The sequence below is a fragment of the Bombina bombina genome, chromosome 10 (assembly GCF_027579735.1).
Source record: "Bombina bombina isolate aBomBom1 chromosome 10, aBomBom1.pri, whole genome shotgun sequence".
Classification (NCBI taxonomy): Eukaryota; Metazoa; Chordata; class Amphibia; order Anura; family Bombinatoridae; genus Bombina; species Bombina bombina.
In genome coordinates, this window is record NC_069508.1 from 174,548,653 (window position 1) to 174,570,832 (window position 22,180).

A 22,180-nucleotide genomic window follows, 5' to 3' on the forward strand; every position below is an offset into this window, starting at 1 on the left:
AAAGGCGCCACACTGTGGCCCTGTCTTCTGTGTTATCATAATATAAAAAATGAAACAATCTTACCAGAATCTACGCCGTGGAACAGGAACACGGCCGTTCAAGTGCGATAGGTGGTAGCTGCGCTCCTGACATGGACTTGAGAGAAGAATGCTATCTGCAAAACTCGTCAACGCCGATTGCTGGAGGAGCTGTTAATATGAGTCGGGATGGTGTTGCAAAGGAAAGCTCCCTCTGCATCTCCGAACTCTAACGTTCACCCAGGCCCTCAACCGAGAAGCTTGAAGGGCTACCTAAACTCCTGTCCCATAGCAAAGGGTAGAACCCCTCATAAGAGACCTCCGATTTTCCGGCACCTCTCTGCCACCTCCTGTGACGAAAAGCAAAGAATGACTGAGGGGAGTGGGGGAGGTATTTAAGCCTTTGGCTGGGGTGTATTTGCCTCCTCCTGGTGGGCAGGTTCTTAATTCCCACAAGTAATGAATGAAGCCGTGGACTCTCCTCCCCTTTAGATGGAAATCACTTTCCCCGCTCTACAGCTACAGGTTCCGGGTACAGAAAGGACCCTTTTGGCAGAGCTACCAGTCGGGGTAGCCGGTGTCCGTCACAACTGGTTGGCAGCAGTGGGATGCTTTCTTCTACCTGGAACATCCAAACCACCACCAGGGCTTCTTCGGATAGAGCAGTGATACGTTGGGCTTAAAAGTAGTACTCTTAAAGATTTGCTAGAAGTTTGGGGACAAGTGGCCAGCAACAAATCCAAGGCAGCGATCATCGCCGAGCTGATGGAACACTATCGGGGCAGAGATCAGGCCAGTGAGCCCAGCAGTAACAAGGGCAGTGACTAAGCCAGCAAACCGTCAACTAGGGGGAAAAGATGTCCGAGGTCCAAAAGGAAGATCCAGTAGTGGTGGCTGGCGCTCTTGGGACCACCCCACCACAGATTATTGCCGACACTACGCACCTCAAAATGTTGGAGGTCCAGAAAGCTATGGGGGGAGCCGTACCAGCCAATCTAAGGCCTGCCCCCCCCCCCCGAAAGAAGTTACCCCGTGAGGCTCTGTGTCTTTAAAGATAAAGAAGATCAATCAGTACTTACAGGTATTCGAGACCCAGTGCGAGTTGCAGGGCATCGCCGATGCCGGCAGGGTTACCCTCTTGATCAGAAAGCTGTCAGGGAGGGCCTTGGATGCCTTTGAGGCCATTCCCCTAGAAGATAAGCAAAACTATGAGCGGGTGAAGGAGTGTATCTTGGCTAGGTATGCCATCACCCCCAAGGCTCACCTTTTAAGTTCCAGAACCTGAGGAGGAGAGGGGGACAATCCTTTACCGAGTGGACCCACCAGTTCACCCGCTCCCTGGACTATTGGTTTTCGGGTTGCCAAGTTACCACCCTGGCCCAAGCCTCCCAGCTCATCCTTCTGGAGCATTTTTATGACCACTCCCGCCAGAGGTACGAGAATGGGTCAGGGATCGAAAACCGGAGATCAAGCTGGAAGACCAGTTCTTGGATGCCCGATGCACCCTGAACCCTGTCCAACAGCCCACTCCACTCCTGCACCTTCTCAGCCTCCATTTACCCACCAGTAACCCCCTTTGCTCTTCGGGGCCCCAGCCCGCCCTAGAAGACGGGATTCCGGTGGTACAGGTATGATCAAGTGGGCAATTTATGGTCCAATTGTCCCAAGAATCAGCACCACCCCAACTAGACTAGAGCCCCGGCTGGAGTTCCCTGAGCAGCAGCTCACTGCTTGGAGTCAGGAAGCCCCGCTGACCCCACCACTTGGGGATTCTGCACGAGGTATATCTAATACAAGCGGCAGCTGGCAATAATCATCTGCACAATCATCTGCACGATCGCCAGCCCGTATGGCTCAATGGCTGGCAGGTCCAAGGATTACGAGACAGCGGAGCCACCATTACCCTTATCCAACAACACCTGGTCACCAGTGCAGACCAGACCCAGAAATCAGTTACCGTTCATGTGGCTGAGGTGCTCCAAATCCCCACAGCACAAGTCCATTTGGATTGGGGTGCTGGTTTCCATGATGTGGAAGTAGGCATCATGGGCCACTTGCCAGCGGAGGTGTTACTAGGGAATGATCTGGGACACCTCACCTCCACCTTTCTCATGGATGACCCTCTGGATGGTTGCCTGATTACCACTAGCCAACAAGCCAGGCTGAAGCCCGCAAGAATGGGACCCAGGTAAGCCAACCCTACCACTACCCGTCCCCTGTGCTTCCCCCTCTGACTTTGCCCAGGAGATGACCAGACAACCCCCTACAGGGCCCAGACGGAGACCGCTTTGAGTGGGTTAGAGGACTCAGTTACAGAGGATGGTGGGAATAGGTAGATTCCCAAGCTACAGCTGGTGGTACCACAAAAGTAACTGTACGACCTGCTGCGCATAGGGCACGACATTCCCCTGGCAGGACATCTGGGGATTACTAGGACCCGCCCCCAATTTACCCAGACCTTCTGCCCAGGAATTACAGTGGATGTTAGGCAGTACTGCTGTACCTGTGACATTTGTCAGAGTAGGGAAGACTGGGGACCACTCCAAAGCCACCCTGCATCCCCTCCCTATCATCAATGAACCATTCTGTAGGATAGCTGATGACATTGTCCCGTCCTAGTCCCTCGGGATAGAGCTACATACTGACTGTAGTGGACAATGCTTCCTGGTAGCAATCCCCCTGGCCAACATCCAGACAGAGACAGTACCCAATGCAGATCTTTGCCAGAGTGTTTCCCCTGGGAGATTCTCTCGAACCAAGGGACTCTACTGCTGAGCTCACCCAGCAGCTATGGAGGCTTTGCAGGATAAGACCCCTGCCAAGTGCGCCATACCAACTGGTTGTGCGAGAGGTTTAAACGAGACACTGAAGCAGCTGCTTCGGATGTTCTCTGCCTCTCACAAGCACTGGAAGAGATAACTTACACACACCTGTTTGCTTACAGGGAGGTGCTCCAGGAATCTACTGAATTTTCCCCCTTTGAGTTGGTGTATGGGCGGTGGGTGAGGAGCTCCTTTGACCTGCCTAGAGCCCACTGGGAAGGATCAGTAGGGGAGGAGGGCCCCTCCATTGTAGGGTACATCCTGGAATTCAGGGAGTGGGAGAACCTTCAGGTCGCCCAAGGAAGGCAGAAACTGTGGTACTACTGCAAAGCTTGTAACCGCACCTTAGAAGTGGGGCAGAAGGTTCTGGCCCTAAAACTGGCCAAGACAGATAAGCTGCAGGCCGCTTGGCAGGGACCCCATTGACTGATAACAGCTTTGTGATACTACCTACCTGGTAGCCAAATGTTCAGATGAACAAGCCCGCTGGGTCTCATGTTTACACGCTGAAGGCATACCAGGAGAGGCAAGAGAAAGTAGCTGCCATATGTGATCCAGCCATGGAGGACAGAGTCTCCCCATGCCGGAGCTACCGGGCAGCGTAGGGCACCTTCAGGCATAGGAGACATAAGGCTAGATGAGTGGTTAGGGACTGTGCAACAATAACAGGTTAGACAGGTGTTGGAGAGCCAGCAGGATATGTTCTCCATGGACCCTGGGTACACCACGATAGCGGTGCACTGGATGGAGCCCCCAGGACAGGCGCTCTTGCGGCAGCTGGCATACTGGGTCAGTCAGTTTAGAAAGGGATGCACAGCGAGATTAGGGAGATGCTAGGCACGAGTTATTTAGCTGTCCAACAGTCCCTGCCTAGTGGGGCCGGTGCCCAAGCCGGATGGCATGACCCACTTCTGTGTAGACTACTGTAGCCTTAATGACTGGACCACGACCATCCTATGTCCCGGGTAGTCGTACTATTAGACTGCATTGCCTAGGGTAACTTTCTAACGACATTAGATCTGTGCAAAGGGTACTGGCAGATTCCTCCAGACCTGGAATCGATTCCCAAGTCTGCATTCATCACCCCATTTGGCCAGTAACCAGTTTAAGGCGATGTTCCAGAGGATGGTAGAGTGCCTCCTCTATTATGCCTGTGCATACCAGGACGACATTGCGATCTACAGTGACACCTGGAAGAAACAGTGCACCTAGGCACAGTTTGACCACATCAGGGCTTCAGGTCTGACACTGAAACCAGATAAATGCACAGTAGGGCACTAGGGGGTCCAGTACCTTGGACACCAAGTGGGCTGCGGGAAACAGAGGCAAGAGCCAGCCAAGATTGAGTCAGTTTCTAACTGGCCGACCCCCTAGCCTTTCTTGGTACTACCGCAAGTCCTCTTCAACTATAGCACCCTGGCCAAACCCCTGACCAGAAAACACTTACCCTGGGAAGTCCTGTGGTCCACAGAGTGCAAGGCTGCCTTCCAGCAACTGAAGACAGCACCAGTTTCTGCCCCTAACCCATCCAAACATTTGTTCATACAGATGCCTCCATGCTCAAGTTGGAGCAGTGCTGAGCCAGGTGGATGAGGGCTGTGAGCACCCCGTAGCCTACATTAGCAGAATACCACCACCTTGGGAAGTAGGCTATGCGGCGAAGGAATGCTTGGCACTGGTGTGGGTACTCAAGAAATGGCAGCCCTACCTGTAAGGGAGAGCTTTTACGGTGCTCGCAGACAACAACCCCCTGGTCTGACTTAACTGGGTTTCTGCAGACACGGGACGCCTGTTGCAGTGGAGCTTGGCCTTGCAGCCCTTTACAGGGACAGTGTAGACCAGAATTGTTATGAAAGATAGATAATCCCTTTAACCATTCCTCAGTTTTGCATAACTGACAGTTATAATATACAGGTAGCCCTCAGTTTACGCCGGGGTTAGGTTCCAGAAGGAATGGTTGTAAATCGAAACCCAGTTTATAATGTAAGTCAAAGGGAAGTGAGTGGGTTAGGTTCCAGGCCCCTCTCAAAATTGTCTTAACATCTAATACATTTTAAAGCTTTGAAATGAAGACTTTAAATGCTAAACAGCATTATACACCTAATAAAATAATCAAACAGAATATATAATTAAACTAAGTTAAATGAACAAAAACATTTGCTAAACAGCATTATAAACCCAATAAAATAATCACAGATGCCACTTGCATTTTTCTGCAAACAGTTCTTTATATGCATTCCAATCTGGATTGATTTATAGACAGGAAGATCTTGTTCCTTTGAAATCTGCTCAATAGCTCAGGTCTGGTTAAACTGATTAATTTCAGCTTGGTTGGCTTTGCTGCAACACATGCGGACAGCTCCACCTACTGGCTATTTTAATCAATGCACTGCTTCTCAATAGCAGTCACATGACTGGAAAAAAGGTTATTCTGAAACGGTGTAAATTGAACCGTTGTAAACCGAGGGCCACCTGTACTTTTAACCTCTGATTATCTTGTATCTAAGCCTCTGCAAACTACCCCTTTATTTTAGTTCTTTTGACAGACTTACAGTTTAGCCAATCAGTGACTGCTCCCAGATAACTTCACGTGCACGAGCAGTGTTATCTATATGAACCACCACCCTCTAGTGGTGAAAAACTTTAAAGGCATTTTGAAAAGGTGGCCTTCAAGGTCTAAGAAATTAGCATATGAACCTCCTAGGTTAAGCTTTCAACTAAGAAAACAAAGTAAAATTGGTGATAAAAGTAAATTGGAAAGTTGTTTAAAATGACATGCCCTATCTGAAACATGATTTTATTTTGGCCTAGACTGTCCCTTTAACTTTGAAATTCAATATTGGCTGGGGTAGATTAACGGCAATGTGGATGGCTACTCCAGGCAAACTGAATTGCATTAGCCTTGCTGGACAGCCCCAAGCTGTGTGGAACTCAGGTTTGCAGACCACCCCCCCACCTCCCGCTGACCTGGTGTACCTTTGATCAGCTGCCACTCTGGCCCTAGATCATTTTGCTTTTTGAACTGACAGAACTTTGGGCACACAGAGCCCTACAATGGTACCGTGAATAGCTGCCGCTCCCTTGGGTTCGCAACCTAGCAATTGTGGGATCCTTATTCTCATGGAGGAGCCACTCTGGAGGGGCAGGAAAGCAGGAATTTTGGGATCAGATAAGTCCATCAATATGGCTAGGGTATATAAGCCTAGACAGAGCTGCCCAGTTGGGGGTAGCCAGAGTCCATCACACTGCCCCTTTAAGTATAATAGTTCGGAGCACTTTTGTAAACTGAAGAAAATTAGGAAAAATGTCTTCCTTTACAATAGAGTTGTTCAGGTGATATTTCAAGTTTACAGTTAAGCTGCATCACTATCAAGTGATTTAAGCATACGAGTATTAATGTCCTTTTCTCACAAGACTAAAAGCTCAGAACAGTTTCAGAGGTAAAAACAAAGTTTATTAAAAATAATAAAAACAGACACTATTTACAAAAGCACATGGTGCCAACATTTACACAAAGTCATGTTTTATGACATAAGGGGTCGGGCCAGATCCACAATGACAGAGGACCTCAGCTGTGGGATGGTGCTGATCTTCATTTGTTTGCTGCTGGCGTATTTGTTCTTCACGGTCTAAGGAGAGGAAAAAAAAAGTAACCTTAGCCACATCGTCAAACATTAAACAAAAGCCTCAGTAGTCAGTTCCCACAGAGAACTCAGTTAGTAGCCTGAATCAGATGTATTTTATGTCAGATACTATAAAAGTCTTTTGCAAGTGTAGGAATCTGAGGAGAAACTGCTGATGGCATCATGCAGAGTTTAAGGTCTCCTAAGCACTCCAGTTTAACCTCTTGTTTGGTGTTTGAATACAGCCACCTGTGGAGGATTGATCAACCATTTTGTGAGTTGGGATAACCCTAGAACAAGAATGGTTCCAAAAACCCACTTGCCGCACAACTTTACTTCTCTCTCCTCTGTACAGAATAAACTTGCAGCAGTAGCCTGGGCATTCTTAGTGTTAATCCCATACATTTTAGCAACTCCTCTAACCAGAATTGTGCTAGCGGTTTTGTTAGTGTCTGTAGTTGAGCCTAATCAACTTAAACTGGGCTTTTTATGCCAATGGCCCCAATGTGCAAAACTTAGGGACTTTTTTATGCGAAATTGTGTAAGGGATTATCCTAGACAAATGCTGGAGTAGACCCTTTAAAAGCACTTACTAATTGTCACTAAAAGCAACTAAAGACCATAACATTTATATGAATGTTAAATACAATGTCCCTTGAAATGTGTTAGTCCTTCACAAAAAAAAAAAATTAAAAAAAAAAAAAAAAGCCAGACCTACTGAAGTCAATTCCCTACAGTAATACCGTTTCAGTCCCAGGGTCACTCTTAAAGACCAACAGGTACTCGTCTTACTTACCAGGTGCTTGGTGAGACCTTTGTTGACCTTTATGACATTCTTTGCCATGTGCTGCATTACAGGAGTGAGGGATTCTTCTAGATAAGTCATATAGTGCTGGAGTGTCGGTGTCTGCAATGACCATACAAAGTCACCAAGTTAAAGGTACTAGACAAGATTAACTTTAGACCCTTAACAGGTTGGCTCCTGTGGAGCTTGTATAACAAGTAGTGTTAGGACAGTTTCTCAATTGTAGTTCCCTTAAGCATTGACTGTTATAAAGGCCAGATTTTCATTACATCTTAAATGGACACTAAAGCCAATTCTCTTTTACGATTCAGATAGAGCATGCAATTGTAATCAACTTTCTAATTTACTCCTATTACCAATCTTTGTTCTCTTGCCATCTTTATTTAAAAAAGCAGCAATATAATTCATAGGAGACAGACCATTTTTGTTTGAGAACCTGGGTTATGCTTGCTAACTGGTGGGTAAATGTAAGCCTCCAATGAGCAAGCACTATCCATGGTGCTGAACCTAAAATGGGCTGGCTGCTAAGTTTTACTTTTTTAAAAAAAAAAAAAAAAAAAACAGAAACCAGAAGAAAGTGAGTAAATTAGAAAGTTGCTTAACATTTCATGCTCTATCTGTATCATAAAATAATTTGGGGTTGTGTCCCTTTAATAAATTGTTGAAATCAGCTGTACAGTAACCTGATATATCAGCTGAGATCACATGTTCTTTAGTTAAGATCTCATGAAGGTTTGGCCTGTTAAGGCTTAGGATACCTATATTTTAACATTTAACTACTGTACCACTGCTATGACAATGCTTAGCAGTACCATGTACCCATTAAAAAGAATTCAAAATCTTCACACCCAGTAACTGAATCTTGACTGTATCCAGGCAATATATAGAAGCACAGTAAAAAGCAGAGGGGCTTCTAGTAAATTGCTAGAGCCCAACTAATGAAGCCACAAGTTTAATATTCTACATATGTGGAATCAATTTCACCACAACAGTCCAGTCTCTGTATCATGAGACCTATAGGGGAGTTCTGCAAGCAGGTGATGCTTATACTGGCATGTGAATGTCTCGGGGGGGGGGACTACAACCACTAGTCTTTAGATGTGTTACTCACCCAATCACCTCCACTCATGACTTTGAGAGACAGGCAGGAAGCAGCTGCAGCAATCTGAGATGGAGGGTAATGCACCATGTCGTAATCTACCATCACAAGCTCCATTAGATATTTGGCCAGACTGTGCTGCTCAGCAGTCACCTAATAAAGGGTAAAGATTATATTAAAACTGACAATTTAAAATAAACTAAAATGTAGTGACTGCATGAGGCCTGGTAGCCATCCTTACCAATCCATTTTTTTTATAGTCAAAATAAAACTCAGTTACTTAGTGCACTCAACACCATATTTGGTTACTTGCTTTAAAGTGAAGGTAAACTTACATGGGTTGCAATCTACAATAATATGACTTTCATTCATCATTTCTTCCAATCTTATCTTGAAATAAAGTTAGCACCGGTATTTTACTATTGACACTAGCCGAATGTAACCTTTTTTTATTAATATGTGGGTCATGTTTTTTAGCTAAAAAATTGAAACTCTGGCCGTTAGGCGGCCGTCAAGCAACGTCATCTGCATATTAATTTTAATGCTCATGCGCAAAAGTGTGAGGCTTCGATAAGGAGCGTACTCCTGCGCATTCGTTTTTCACAGCAAGTACGCCACCAGCCCAGTAGAGTTAGGAATCGGTGATAAAAAGGACTAACTTTACCTTCACTTTAAGGTTTCAGGAGCCAATTGAAACTTGTTACAGGGCCCCTAACCAAAGAGCACTAAACTTGCATTGTTGCAGTATTGGTCCCTAATTGGCCTCAGTAAGATTTTCTAGCAGAGTTAGGTGTGCACTTTTAAGCCTAAAGTGGGAAACCGTTTTGAGTTAGAGGCATTTATTGTTTATGTAAAAGTTTAGACAGGGCAAACTTAAATGCAGGATAACCGTTTCCTTTGCCATGTAACTAAGTGATTTTGACATTGTGTTGAACCCAAAAAAAAAAAATCCAATCAGTGCTACTTACACAGCGGGGCCAGTTATCTTGCCTAAATGTCATCGTCTTGTTCTTACCTCCCCGATTTTAGATGCCCTCCTAAGGAAGTGGAGTGGTAATGGTCGGCCAATTGCAAAGTTGAGGACACGGAGAATTTTCATTTCCATGTCTCTGATCTGAGCCTTTGTGTAAGTGTGATCAGTCACGAAGGTGAAGTCTCCAATCTCTGGAGGGTACATCTCCTCGTATTTGGCAGCAAGGAACATAGCAGTTACACCCACAAGCTGCAGCTGGCTCTTGGGCACTGGATTATCCTGCAGGAAATTTGTATATCAATACAGACCTCAATATAACAAACTGCTCATTAGAGCTTTACTTCAATTAATCCCATAGATTATGATCTAGCCAAGGGATGCAGAAGGAACAGTTGTGTAAGCAGATTTCGTTCTACCCAAAAGAATATATAGGGATGATTGAGCACTTTAGTAAAGTTAAGAATTGCAACATATGGTTGTATTTCCCCCCAATCCTTTGGCTGCCAGGGTGATGCAGCATTACTAGCGACATTTTTCTGAAGTTAGAAACCTACCTGCATGAAGCGGTCAATAATGCCAACAGCCATAAACATGGTTTCCTGAAGCAGACGGAACTTCATCTGTACCTGGACCAGCCAGTCTATCAGGATAGCACGCATGTTTCCAGTGACTTCATGTCCTTTGAGATAGTGGGGCCTGACTGCTTGTGCTTCCTGCAAGAGTTTCATGTAATGAATAGCTGAATATCCAGAACACACCTAGTCTTTTGTAGTAACTATAGATCCAGCCTCACCTCAAGGCTCCTGAGATAACAGTAAATGTCCTTCACATATTCACTGCACAACATGGGGTTACCAGCATCATCTGCATCCACATCCTTCACCTCAATCAGAACATCAGAAAAGGCCTGGCACAGTTCCTCTGGGATACAGCCAGATGTCTCCATTGGGCTTGGTGAGCTGGGTTCCACCTTCTGCATGTTAGAATTAGCAAGATCATTTAATTTGTATAGGCCTTTGGGTGATACATTACTGCAACATTAGCATGATCAGACTATGTTTATTTTATTATACATGATAAAGTACCAACAAATTCTGCTAGGCTGTCCATGGGTACAATGACTACTTTTAAGACGAAAACATTTGACAAATAAAGGAATTGAGAACCTATGCCTGTTGGTAGGAGGGTGAGAAACAGGTGAGGACTAAGGGTGAGAATTATGTTAATACAAAGTTAGAGGACAATTATGTAGGTGGAATTTGTTGCTGAGCTAGGCTTACCTAAACAAAAATAAGTATTTTAGGGAGCGTTTAAAGGAAAACTCCTGCAGTCTAGTATTGGAGGTGATCGATACAAGGATCAGGTAATTGTTGGATCTAAGGGGTGGGCTAGAGTATTTGTTGATTAGTGAGGACAGGTAGTAGGGTGCCTAAATTCTAGGTAGGGTGATCATTTTGAATTTAATTCTGCTGTGAATGGAACCAGTGAAGGGACTTAGAGGCGCAGGAAGACAGACAGGTGGATTAGCCTGGCAGAGGCATTTAGGATGAATGAAGGGGAAAAGCCAGGCCAGTGAGTAAGAAATTGCATTTGTCAAGTTTGGAAGTTATCAGGGAGTGTAGTCCATTTCCTGCCACTGTGTAGCACTGACAAAAAGTACATACCGGGGCTGATTTCGGAAGAGCTTTCTCTTTTACTTTCAGTGGTTCTGGTGCTTTGGCCGCTGGTTTCTTCACAGCTTTCACTAAAGGCTTTGTTGCTTCCTGGGAGAGAAATTTGCTAGTTACTTGAGAACAGATCATTAGAACACTACATCACCATAAACTCTCCTCACCTTCTTGAGAGTTACTCTTGGCTCAGCTTTGTTTCCAATGTCACCCAAGGCAGTGCGAGGTCTAAGGCCTGGCTTTGCCGCAAGAGGTTTTTTGCCAGCAAGTGTTGTCTTCATATTTTCAGCATTTGCCATTGTGTTCTGAAAAGATATGATTTCTTTTTGTAATTCAGGACATCAACTGGAGCCACCCACAGCCAGTGTGTTCCACTATTTGATACTGAAGCTTCTACTATTGCAATAGTCACTTTAATTGAAAAAAATTCAACATTAGTGAAATGCACATATTGTATGTGGCAAAATGTGTATTTTAACAAATAACTTATGCAAATTGTAGTTTCATAAACTTGATTATCCACAGAGGATTTAAAAAAAAAAAAAAAAAAGTTTAACATCCATCATATCGCAAGTCACATATTCCCAAGTTTTGCCATGTACAATATGTTAGGTAAAAACACAAGTGTTACATGCAAGTGCCTGTGAACAGAACATAAAAAACCCAAAGCTGATTAAAGAGATGCAAAGGTTTTAATTATGTGCCTCTGTTTGAAATTTTTCAATTTAAGTAATTTATATAGCTAGAGGGCCAGCAATAGGTATACAATCCTGGATTTAAATTTTTTTATATATATATATATATATATATATATATATATTAGATATTCAGGTTAAAAACCAGGGTACCAACTGGATTAAATCTGAAATGGGATATCAGTTATTTTGTTAAAAAGAATGCCTACAACTAGGTTTATACAGGCATCACAATACTTATAAGACTTATTAAATTCACTTTGTTCTTAGATGTTAACTAAGTGGTATACTAAGCGTTTAACATGCGAGCCTTCTTTCCTATAAAAAGGAAATTAAGATGTACTCTGAGTAACCGGTGCACAAAACGCGTCAGACAGCTGGTGTGCTCCATGCTTGTATGGATTTTTATGATAATACTCAAATGTTGTAATGTGCAGCAGACCTTTTTCTATTATGACTGTAGCTAGCCTTGTTTGCAGACACCAAGGCAGACTGGCTCCCCCAAAAAAGGCAAATGGTAGTGTTTATTAAACAAACTTTTAGTTTACAATTTAAACTTAAATTTAAAGTTAAAGTAAACTTGAGTGTACTCGCTCAAGTCATAGGATACAAATTAAAAGAGGAGGTAGACTTTAATACATGAAATCAGCAATTTACAGATATTCTTAGATTTTGTCACAATTATAGCTGCCATTCCTCTGCCCGCCATAGTCCTCAGTTGATTGACAGATGGAAAATCAACTAATCATTTCCCCCCTGTGGCTGTGATGTTTGATTGCAGACTTGTCATCTGTCAGTCAACTGACTGACATGCAGAAAAAAAAAAAAAGGTGGTTATCGTCACGACATTAAAATGTGAAAAACTAAGAATCTGTATAAAATTACAGATTTCATGAATTAAAGTCTACCTCTTTTTTTTTTAAATTATTTCCAATGACTTTAGCGAGTACGCTCAAGTTTACGTTGATTTTAAGGGCCATTCTAGTATTGAAATTACAGTCTGATTCATTAGAGATTTAACTCATCACTAATGACAAATGTTACACTGTTAAAGTGATAGAGAACTGCTGGTCCAGAGCAGTAAGCTGGTGAATCAACCAGACACAGGTCTTGGAGCATTTTTATTATAATGGCAAAAAGTATTACTCCCTGTATGTCTATTGGGACAGAACAGCAGTATTATATACAGCCCTGAAAGGAGGAGTGTCCATACAAGTTATATTGTTAAGTATAACGGAACATTTTAACTATAGGGAAATGTGTCTACTTTGCACCTGGTAAGACTTTTTTTTAAAGGGAGTTTATTTTTTACCAGAAGACAAATACCCAAGCTATTACACATATGGAAGGTTACACACTGTAGCTCCAGATAAGATACAGCCAGTGAGCTACACAGGGGTAGCACATATACACTGATAGCTACACCCCAGCCTGCAACAAATCCTTAACACATTATGGAGAAAGATCTAAGAGCATTTTGCTTATAATAGTAAGGTCTTTAAACAGTAAGAAAGGTTCTCCTACTTATCTATAATACAAAACCTTTACACTATCTAAAGTTTAGAAACACTGTTGAGAACAGACTGAATCCCACCACTTAAACCCCTCATTGTACATTAACCCTAGAATTGAAACCCCTGTAGTGTTTGAACTGACAATGGAATATTACAAGCAGCTCTATTATTGCTTATGGGGACATTAAAGAGAAGTATGTGAGGACAGAGTATACAACAGCACAAGGTGTGTGGTAGAAGCACCATTATCCCACAGAGGCAGGGGCCACACAGGGCTCTGGCCCCAGAAGCACCATTATCCCACAGAGGCAGGGGCCACACAGGGCTCTGGCCCCAGAAGCACCATTATCCCACAGAGGCAGGGGCCACACAGGGCTCTGGCCCCAGAAGCACCATTATACTACACAGACAGATCTGGCCTCAGAAGCACCATTATACTAAAGACACATGAGACACACGGGGCTCTGGCCCCAGAAGCACCATTATACTAAATGAACACACATACAGGGCTCTGGCCCCAGAAGCACCATTATACTGCACAGACAGGAGACAGATCTGGCCTCAGAAGCACCATTATACTAAAGACACAGGAGACACACGGGGCTCTGGCCTCAGAAGCACCATTATACTAAAGACACAGGAGACACACGGGGCTCTGGCACCAGCACTCTACAGTTTGGAGCCTCTCTGCACTGATGCGGCCGAACAAGACGGTTATAAGAAAAACGCTCATAGTTAGAGCAAGAGCTAAGAGCAAGTCCCAGTCAGATAGAGGCAGCTCCGGGAGTACTCACCCTAGTCACCCGCATGGACATGGTTACGTTCGATTTTATACTCTCACAGCGTACGATGTTCAATGTCGTTAACGCCCAAGATGTCCCGGGAGAATAAGATGCTGTGAGAGTCTCTACTAGCGTCCGTTAGGTCACGTAATAGCCACGCAGGCTGTGTCTGTAACTATCGACTCCCAGCCGCTTGTGATGCTTGGCTTCCGCACACTCAGTTTAAATCTCCCGCATGTCGCCTTCTATTGGTCAGTTCGGAACAGTTTGCGTTTCCTCATTGGTCGAATACATTTCATTTCAAATGCATTACTATGGAGAACTTACTCCGGCGTTCAGCGATTGGTTGAAACAGACGGTGCGTCATGACAACCAGTCGTAGCGTCCTCAGCGCTGTTTGCTGATGAGGCAGGGGGTTGCTCGTAATGTCACGTGCAGTGTTTTGGCCAATCATAGCTTTGTATCTGTATGAGCCGCCATTAACCCTCTGTGTACTGTGAACTAGAGAATAGCTACTGTATCTGACAGAAGCAACACTGCTGATCGTCAACTTTAAATTGATCTACATCTGTCTGATGATTTATATTCATTATATTTATATGTATTATTATTAATATGTATTGATATATTCATTATATTAGTAGTGTCTATAACCACTGCTAACTTCAGTACACAAGTTGTTTCCTCGGTTTGCCTTTATATGTATTTATTTACACACAAATCAAGTGATGTGTTCTCAGCAAACCACACACTTAAATAGATGTTTTGTGTTAAATTACACACAGTGCTGATAAAAGGGGGTGTGATGTTTAATTGTGACAAAAATACATTTTAAAATAATATTCTAATAAAAAAAAAATTGTAACTTGTTGCAATATAGTAATGTAACACTAGTGGCCCTCAGGTAGGAGGAGTTAAACACATAGCTAAAGTCCAGCTCTGGAGTCCCCAACACGTTGCAGCTCAGTAGGGCATGACTGATGAATCAATTTTGTTATTAATGAATCTGAGTCCTGCTCTTTTCACTCCAATGCTACTTCAGTTAAAGGGACACTGAACCCAAATTGTTTCTTTCATGATTCAGATAGAGCAATGCTTTCCAAACTGTGTGTCGTGACACATTAGTGTGTCGGCAGCAATGTGTAGGTGTGTCCCTGCTTCAGCACAATTTTTTTTGCTTTCCGACTTTCCTGCTGCTTGCTACGCATATCACATGGTTGTCTCGTGATTGATACCTAGTGGGTTACAGATCATTCTTAACCTATTGGCGAAGCTCAGTGAGAACTGACACTATTCCTATTGGCGGCTTTGGCGGCACATTGGCTTGTGACTGCACGTGTAGTCTCCTCAATCGGCTTGTGACTGCATGTGTAGTCTCCTCAATCGGCTCGTGACTGCATGTGTAGTCTCCTCAATCGGCTCGTGACTGCATGTGTAGTCTCCTCAATCGGCTCGTGACTGCATGTGTAGTCTCCTCAATCGGCTCGTGACTGCATGTGTAGTCTCCTCAATCGGCTCGTGACTGCATGTGTAGTCTCCTCAATCGGCTTGTGACTGCATGTGTAGTCTCCTCAATCGGCTCGTGACTGCATGTGTAGTCTCCTCAATCGGCTTGTGACTGCATGTGTGGTCTCCTCAATCGGCTCGTGACTGCATGTGTAGTCTCCTCAATCGGCTCGTGACTGCATGTGTAGTCTCCTCAATCGGCTCGTGACTGCATGTGTAGTCTCCTCAATCGGCTCGTGACTGCATGTGTAGTCTCCTCAATCGGCTCGTGACTGCATGTGTAGTCTCCTCAATCGGCTTGTGACTGCATGTGTAGTCTCCTCAATCGGCTCGTGACTGCATGTGTAGTCTCCTCAATCGGCTCGTGACTGCATGTGTAGTCTCCTCAATCGGCTCGTGACTGCATGTGTAGTCTCCTCAATCGGCTCGTGACTGCATGTGTAGTCTCCTCAATCGGCTCGTGACTGCATGTGTAGTCTCCTCAATCGGCTCGTGACTGCATGTGTAGTCTCCTCAATCGGCTTGTGACTGCATGTGTAGTCAATGAGTGGGACAGCAGTGTGTTTGCAGCAGGGTCAGTAGTCAGTGCAACTCGCACAGCTCTGAGGGCGGCAGCTTAAACGAGAAGTCAAAGTGTTTTGGGTTTTTTTGCAGCTAGCTCCCAGTAGTGCATTGCTGCTCCTGCTCTTGATATATGGATAGGAAGTGGAAGCTTAAAAATGCTTGATGATCTAATATTCCACCAAATATTCAGAAACTGTGTTCATCCCATCAACCTCATAAATCCCTTTAAAATAGTAAGTAGCTATTGGTGATATCAAACTTTTTTTAATTCTTGCACATACTTACTGTTACTTGTAAATACATTTTGTTATTATATAATTTATGTATGTGTCCGTATCTCTTAAAACAAGTTAGTTTAACCTCCTGTTTGCTAGTACAACTGAATTACTGTGTCGTGAAATTATGTAGGTCTAAAAAGTGTGTCACCAACATGAAAAGTTTGGATGCTCTGAGATAGAGCATGCCATTTTAAGCAACTTTCTAATTTACTCCTATTATCAATTTTTCTTCATTCTCTTGCTATCTTTATTTAAAAAGCAGGAATGTGACGCATAGGAGCCGGCCCATTTTTGGTTAAGCACCTGGGTTATGCTTGCTTATTGGTGGATAAATGTAAGCCTCCAATAAGCAAGAGCTATTCATGGTGCTGAACCTAAAATGGGCTGACTGCTAAGATTTACATTCCTACTTTTAAAATAAAGATAGCAAGAGAACGAAGAAAAATTGATAATAGGGGTAAATTAGAAAGTTGCTTAAAATGTCATGCTCTATCTGAATCACAAAATAAAAAATTTGGGTTCAGTGTCCCTTTAACAACATTCCAGTTTACTTTTGTCGTTGAATTTGTTCACTTGGTATCCTTTATTGAAAAACATACCTAGGTAGGCTCAGGAGCAGCAATGCACTACTGGGAGCTTGCTGGTTATTGGGGGTTACACATATATGCCTCTTGCCATTGGCTCACCTGATGTGCTCAGCTAGCTCCCAGTAGTGCATTGCTGCTCCTTCAACAAAGGATTGAAATTAAGTAACCACAGACGGTTACACCAAAAGAGTACACATAATAGCACTCACTCACTCAAAGGTGTATGCAAGTATGGCGTGGTATGTATCAAAAAGAAAAAACACATTAAAATCATAACACTTTAATAGGATTGCTTAAAAAATTGGGGCACATTTAAAACCACAGGAGAACTATTAGGGTTCAACAGTTAAAGTTCTGAAATGACGTCAGATTGTGTATATTAATTGAAGATTAATCAGATATTGTGAGAACAAACCTAGCGATTGGTTTATACTAGGTCTATGCTCTAAATCAGGGATGAATATGTGCATATATATATTGCAGACCATGGAGTACACTCGGGGTACAGTGCTCACAAATTAATACCAAATAGGTGGTTAGATGCACATAGTAACACTTACTCGTATGTTCCGCTAAAAATATCTAGGAAGTAATTTGCTGTTCTGGTGATAAATACTAGAGCGTTGTATAAAACGTCAAAGGAACTGTAGATATATATATATATATATATATATATATAGACAGTCCCAATCAAATTAAGTATGTGCGACGAGTAGTGCCGTTCAAAAGTCTACCTGAAGGGTGTTCTAGTAACAATCAACTCTATGTGCTACTACGATATTGTAATTATTGAATTGACCTGCCAATTGCAGGCTAATAATAATAAGTAAATATTGGATTGGTGCCACTTGTGTGAATTGTAGTTAGTGTGTAGCAAGATATTATAGGTATACTGAATCCTACTCCGATTATATCAGATCAGTTAAGACACAACACCAAAATACCATATGTGGCATAAGAGAACTGTATTAGTTCCCCCTACACTAGCGGTTCTGATAGGTAATAATTTGAATGTTAGACAATTGTATCAATCCTTAATAATAACAGATACTGAGTGTCAGTGTTTAAAATTGTAATATCGTTATCAACGAATGTGATCATACATTCTTTTGTTATCAACTATCCCGGCTAGTGCAGCAATTACTTATAAAATGACCAACACAAAGTGTAAATATTCATATATGCTGGTAGCTTAATCTGAATAAATCATGCTGGTGTTACATTATATATTTTCCTTATTGACGCGCTATAACACTTGAATGATGTTTGTCAAGTAGTATTGTATTTTGGTTGTACCCGTATATACGTTCTGTTTAATACCTCTTGCTACAATACGTTATCCGAATATGGTTATCAGTTTTTAAAGTCACAGTGCTCATAAGTATCAGGTTTATAACTTGTGCATATATACCATTTTTCAGTATATAAACTGATAACGAGCTATGTACCGTATTAGTAATTCACAGTTGTAGTAAGGTAAATTAGATGTACCAAGTATTATACACCATGTGTAACTCATAACTGACCAGGAAAACATGGCCGACATGGCAACCCTAGTTACACATTTTGCTTTTTGCCTTTCTATGGAGTGTGGGACAATCATGCTTATTGCACAAAATCGAGTGATGTTTAATGTTCCTTTAACTATGAACATTATTTATTTCCAGTTCTGATAATTGGAAGTGATCACTGTGCTGTGAGTGTGACTGGGGCATGTCCTGAGGATCTCCCTGAAAACCGTGATATTTTCCTTGCTACGGGTTAGTCCTCCCAACTTGTTATAGGGTAGGGGTTGAGAGGTTTGTATATATATATATGTGTGTGAGTGGCTGATGGCTGTCACATGATACAGGAGGAGTGGAAAAAAGACATAACTGAAATTTGTCTGAAACAAATCTACTTACTTTCTGGGAGCTCAGACTAAGTGCTATTGCATTGTATTTTTATCTTGCATTTGTTTATTATGCAAATCTACTGTATTTAATGGTAAGGCCCGGTAAATTTTAGCCAGACATGTCCAGGGCCCTGTAGTATGTGTGTGTATATATATATATATATATATATATATAGAGAGAGAGAGAGAGAGAGAGAGAGAGAGAGATTTTATTATTATTTTGTTTTAAATTATAATGCATTAGTGTGAGTGGGGGAAGAAAATATATACATTCATTGGTATCAGTTGGCTGGTATCACTTAACTGCAGTGCTGAGGTTCAGTCCTATCTGCTTCTTTCCCATGCTGTCCTCGCACTGAACTGCCGCTACATGTGCACAATGCACACGCCGATGTGCACTGGCACTCTGACAGGCCTGCCCGGTATCTTATGTGTGTACTGGCAGGCCTGCCCGGTATCTTATGTGTGTATTGACAGGCCTGCCCGGTATCTTATGTGTGTATTGGCAGGCCTGCCCGGTATCTTATGTGTATTGTCAGGCCTGCCCGGTATCTTATGTGTATAGGCAGGCCTGCCCGGTATCTTATGTGTGTATTGACAGGCCTGCCCGGTATCTTATGTGTGTATTGACAGGCCTGCCCGGTATCTTATTTGTGTATTGACAGGCCTGCCCGGTATCTTATGTGTGTATTCACAGGCCTGCCCGGTATCTTATGGGTGTATTGTCAGGCCTGCCCGGTATCTTATGTGTGTATTGTCAGGCCTGCCCGGTATCTTATGTGTGTATTGACAGGCCTGCCCGGTATCTTATGGGTGTATTGGCAGGCCTGCCCGGTATCTTATGTGTGTATTGACAGGCCTGCCCGGTATCTTATGTGTGTATTGACAGGCCTGCCCGGTATCTTATGTGTGTATTGACAGGCCTGCCCGGTATCTTATGTGTGTATTGGCAGGCCTGCCCGGTATCTTATGTGTGTATTGGCAGGCCTGCCCGGTATCTTATGTGTGTATTGACAGGCCTGCCCTGTATCTTATGTGTATTGACAGGCCTGCCCGGTATCTTATGTGTATTGACAGGCCTGCCCGGTATCTTATGTGTGTATTGACAGGCCTGCCCGGTATCTTATGTGTATTGACAGGCCTGCCCGGTATCTTATGGGTGTACTGACAGGCCTGCCCGGTATCTTATGTGTATTGACAGGCCTGCCCGGTATCTTATGTGTGTATTGACAGGCCTGCCCGGTATCTTATGGGTGTATTGGCAGGCCTGCCCGGTATCTTATGTGTGTATTGGCAGGCCTGCCCGGTATCTTATGTGTGTATTGGCAGGCCTGCCCGGTATCTTATGGGTGTATTGGCAGGCCTGCCCGGTATCTTATGTGTGTATTGGCAGGCCTGCCCGGTATCTTATGTGTGTATTGGCAGGCCTGCCCGGTATCTTATGGGTGTATTGGCAGGCCTGCCCGGTATCTTATGTGTGTATTGGCAGGCCTGCCCGGTATCTTATGTGTGTATTGGCAGGCCTGCCCGGTATCTTATGTGTATTGTCAGGCCTGCCTGGTATCTTATGTGTGTATTGACAGGCCTGCCCGGTATCTTATGTGTGTATTGGCAGGCCTGCCCGGTATCTTATGTGTGTATTGGCAGGCCTGCCCGGTATCTTATGTGTGTATTGGCAGGCCTGCCCGGTATCTTATGTGTGTATTGGCAGGCCTGCCCGGTATCTTATGTGTGTATTGGCAGGCCTGTCACAGTGCGCAGTGGGGGCATTTCAGGTTGTGACTCACCAGCAGGGCTGTCAAGGCCCGGTACTGGGTCATGTCATAGCTGTTGAGAAACCAGCTCAGTCTCTGCAATTCATGCAGAATAATATACAGTCAGCTGCTCTGTACTGTATGGCTAACAGCATATTTTCTCATATCACATTGTGAAAAACTCAGACCAGTCCCTCATTTATAACAAAATTGTGCTAACAGTGGTCTTACTTTGTGTTTAAGGTAGATAGATGATAGATAGGACTAGTGGAAATTTCAAATCCTGGGTATAGATAGACAGCCAGATAGATATACATATACAGAGAGTTTATATACAGATATATAAATTAAAATAAAATTATAATATTGAACTAACTATATATTTATAAGTAGACAAGATTTTAAGGTTTTGGATGGAGTGGTCAGGTTGAGTGAAATGATGACCAACAGGAGTACAGTATTTTGTTTCACAGTGATTTTTGATTGAGTGTCTGTCTGTGTAAGTTCACCCGAAGGTGCAGTTTTGGCTTGTTTCTCCAATTTAGCATCCCATTTCACATGCAATGCAATGTATCATGTACCAAAGACTTATAGAAGATTGTGACTTACTGGTGGGGGGAATTTGTAATTGCTTTATTTAAAAATAAAAATATTAATGAAAAAGTATGCATTGTGTAATTCCAGAATTGGGGATTTGTTCGGGGACACACACATATACACTCTGTATAGATATAAATATAGATATGTGCATAAAGACATGGTGTGTGAGTATGTATGTATGGTGTGTGTGTGTGTATGTATGTATGTATATATATAAAGGATACCTGGAGAAGAGACTGTAAATAGTGTGCCACACCAGCTGGCTGTGTGAGCATTCAGTGTATAAGGTCTGAGGGTTACATTTGATGTAAGGGAATTACTATATTTATTACACGAGTTGGATAATTTTGCCCCAGAGGTAGAATAAGGCTACTTTCTATACTACTACATGAGCACGTGACCAGCACACTACACGCAGCCGCAGTGCGTATACTATAGGTCTATTACATCGCACTAAGGGAACTTCTGGTTCCCTGCAAGTTTATATTTCCTGGGTCATAAAGTTGTTTCCGGTTCCGGGTTTTGATGGCTGTTTCCGGTTCCGAATGCTGTCGGCTAATGACAGGCAGATGTCAGCAGCTTTGCTCCAAATGTCATTGTGTTACCGCGGAATGCTGGCGGTGCGCAGCCGGGGAAGCGGTGCGCTAGGGCTGCTGTGCGGGCAGGAGAGGACGCTGTGTGTGCGGAGCTCGCAAAAACAGTCCGAAAATGACACGCTGACCGAGCTGCAGAATAACCCGCACTATGATAAATACCGGGACAAGATCCTCAGACTCCGAAGGTGAAAGAATGAGAAAGTAACAGGATCAGACACCGAGAGGGGACCAGGGAGATGTACAGAAGGTCAGGGAGAGACAGAGGGTCAGAGAGAGAGAGTGGGGGAGACAGAGGGTCAGGGAGAGACAGAGGGTAAGAGAGTGGGGGAGATAGAGGGTCATGATGATGGACACAGAGGGTCAGGGACACAGAGGGTCAGAGAGAGAGGGGGAAGACAGAGGG

The 22,180-nt window shown here is 43.5% G+C and overlaps 2 protein-coding genes across 2 annotated transcripts in view; one reads left to right on the forward strand and one right to left on the reverse strand.

Annotated features, from left to right (window-relative positions):
• Positions 1 to 6,272: 6,272 nt before the first annotated feature.
• Positions 6,273 to 14,188, reverse strand: LOC128641390 (G2/mitotic-specific cyclin-B1). Its single transcript, XM_053694016.1, has 9 exons — positions 14,011 to 14,188; positions 11,175 to 11,312; positions 11,005 to 11,103; positions 10,134 to 10,313; positions 9,895 to 10,053; positions 9,383 to 9,619; positions 8,380 to 8,520; positions 7,260 to 7,370; positions 6,273 to 6,469 (listed from the first exon to the last, which is right to left on the reverse strand). Exons 1-9 carry the CDS (start codon positions 14,029 to 14,031, stop codon positions 6,365 to 6,367), a joined length of 1,191 nt encoding a protein of 396 aa, XP_053549991.1. The 5' UTR covers positions 14,032 to 14,188; the 3' UTR covers positions 6,273 to 6,364.
• A 7,497-nt stretch (positions 14,189 to 21,685) lies between these two features.
• The window catches only part of ATPAF1 (ATP synthase mitochondrial F1 complex assembly factor 1), a 38,966-nt gene continuing 38,471 nt past the window's right edge, over positions 21,686 to 22,180 (forward strand). The window contains exon 1 of the mRNA XM_053693521.1: positions 21,686 to 21,962. Within this exon, the coding sequence (XP_053549496.1) occupies positions 21,727 to 21,962 (236 nt within the window). The 5' untranslated portion in view covers positions 21,686 to 21,726. The remainder of the gene's footprint in view (positions 21,963 to 22,180) is intronic.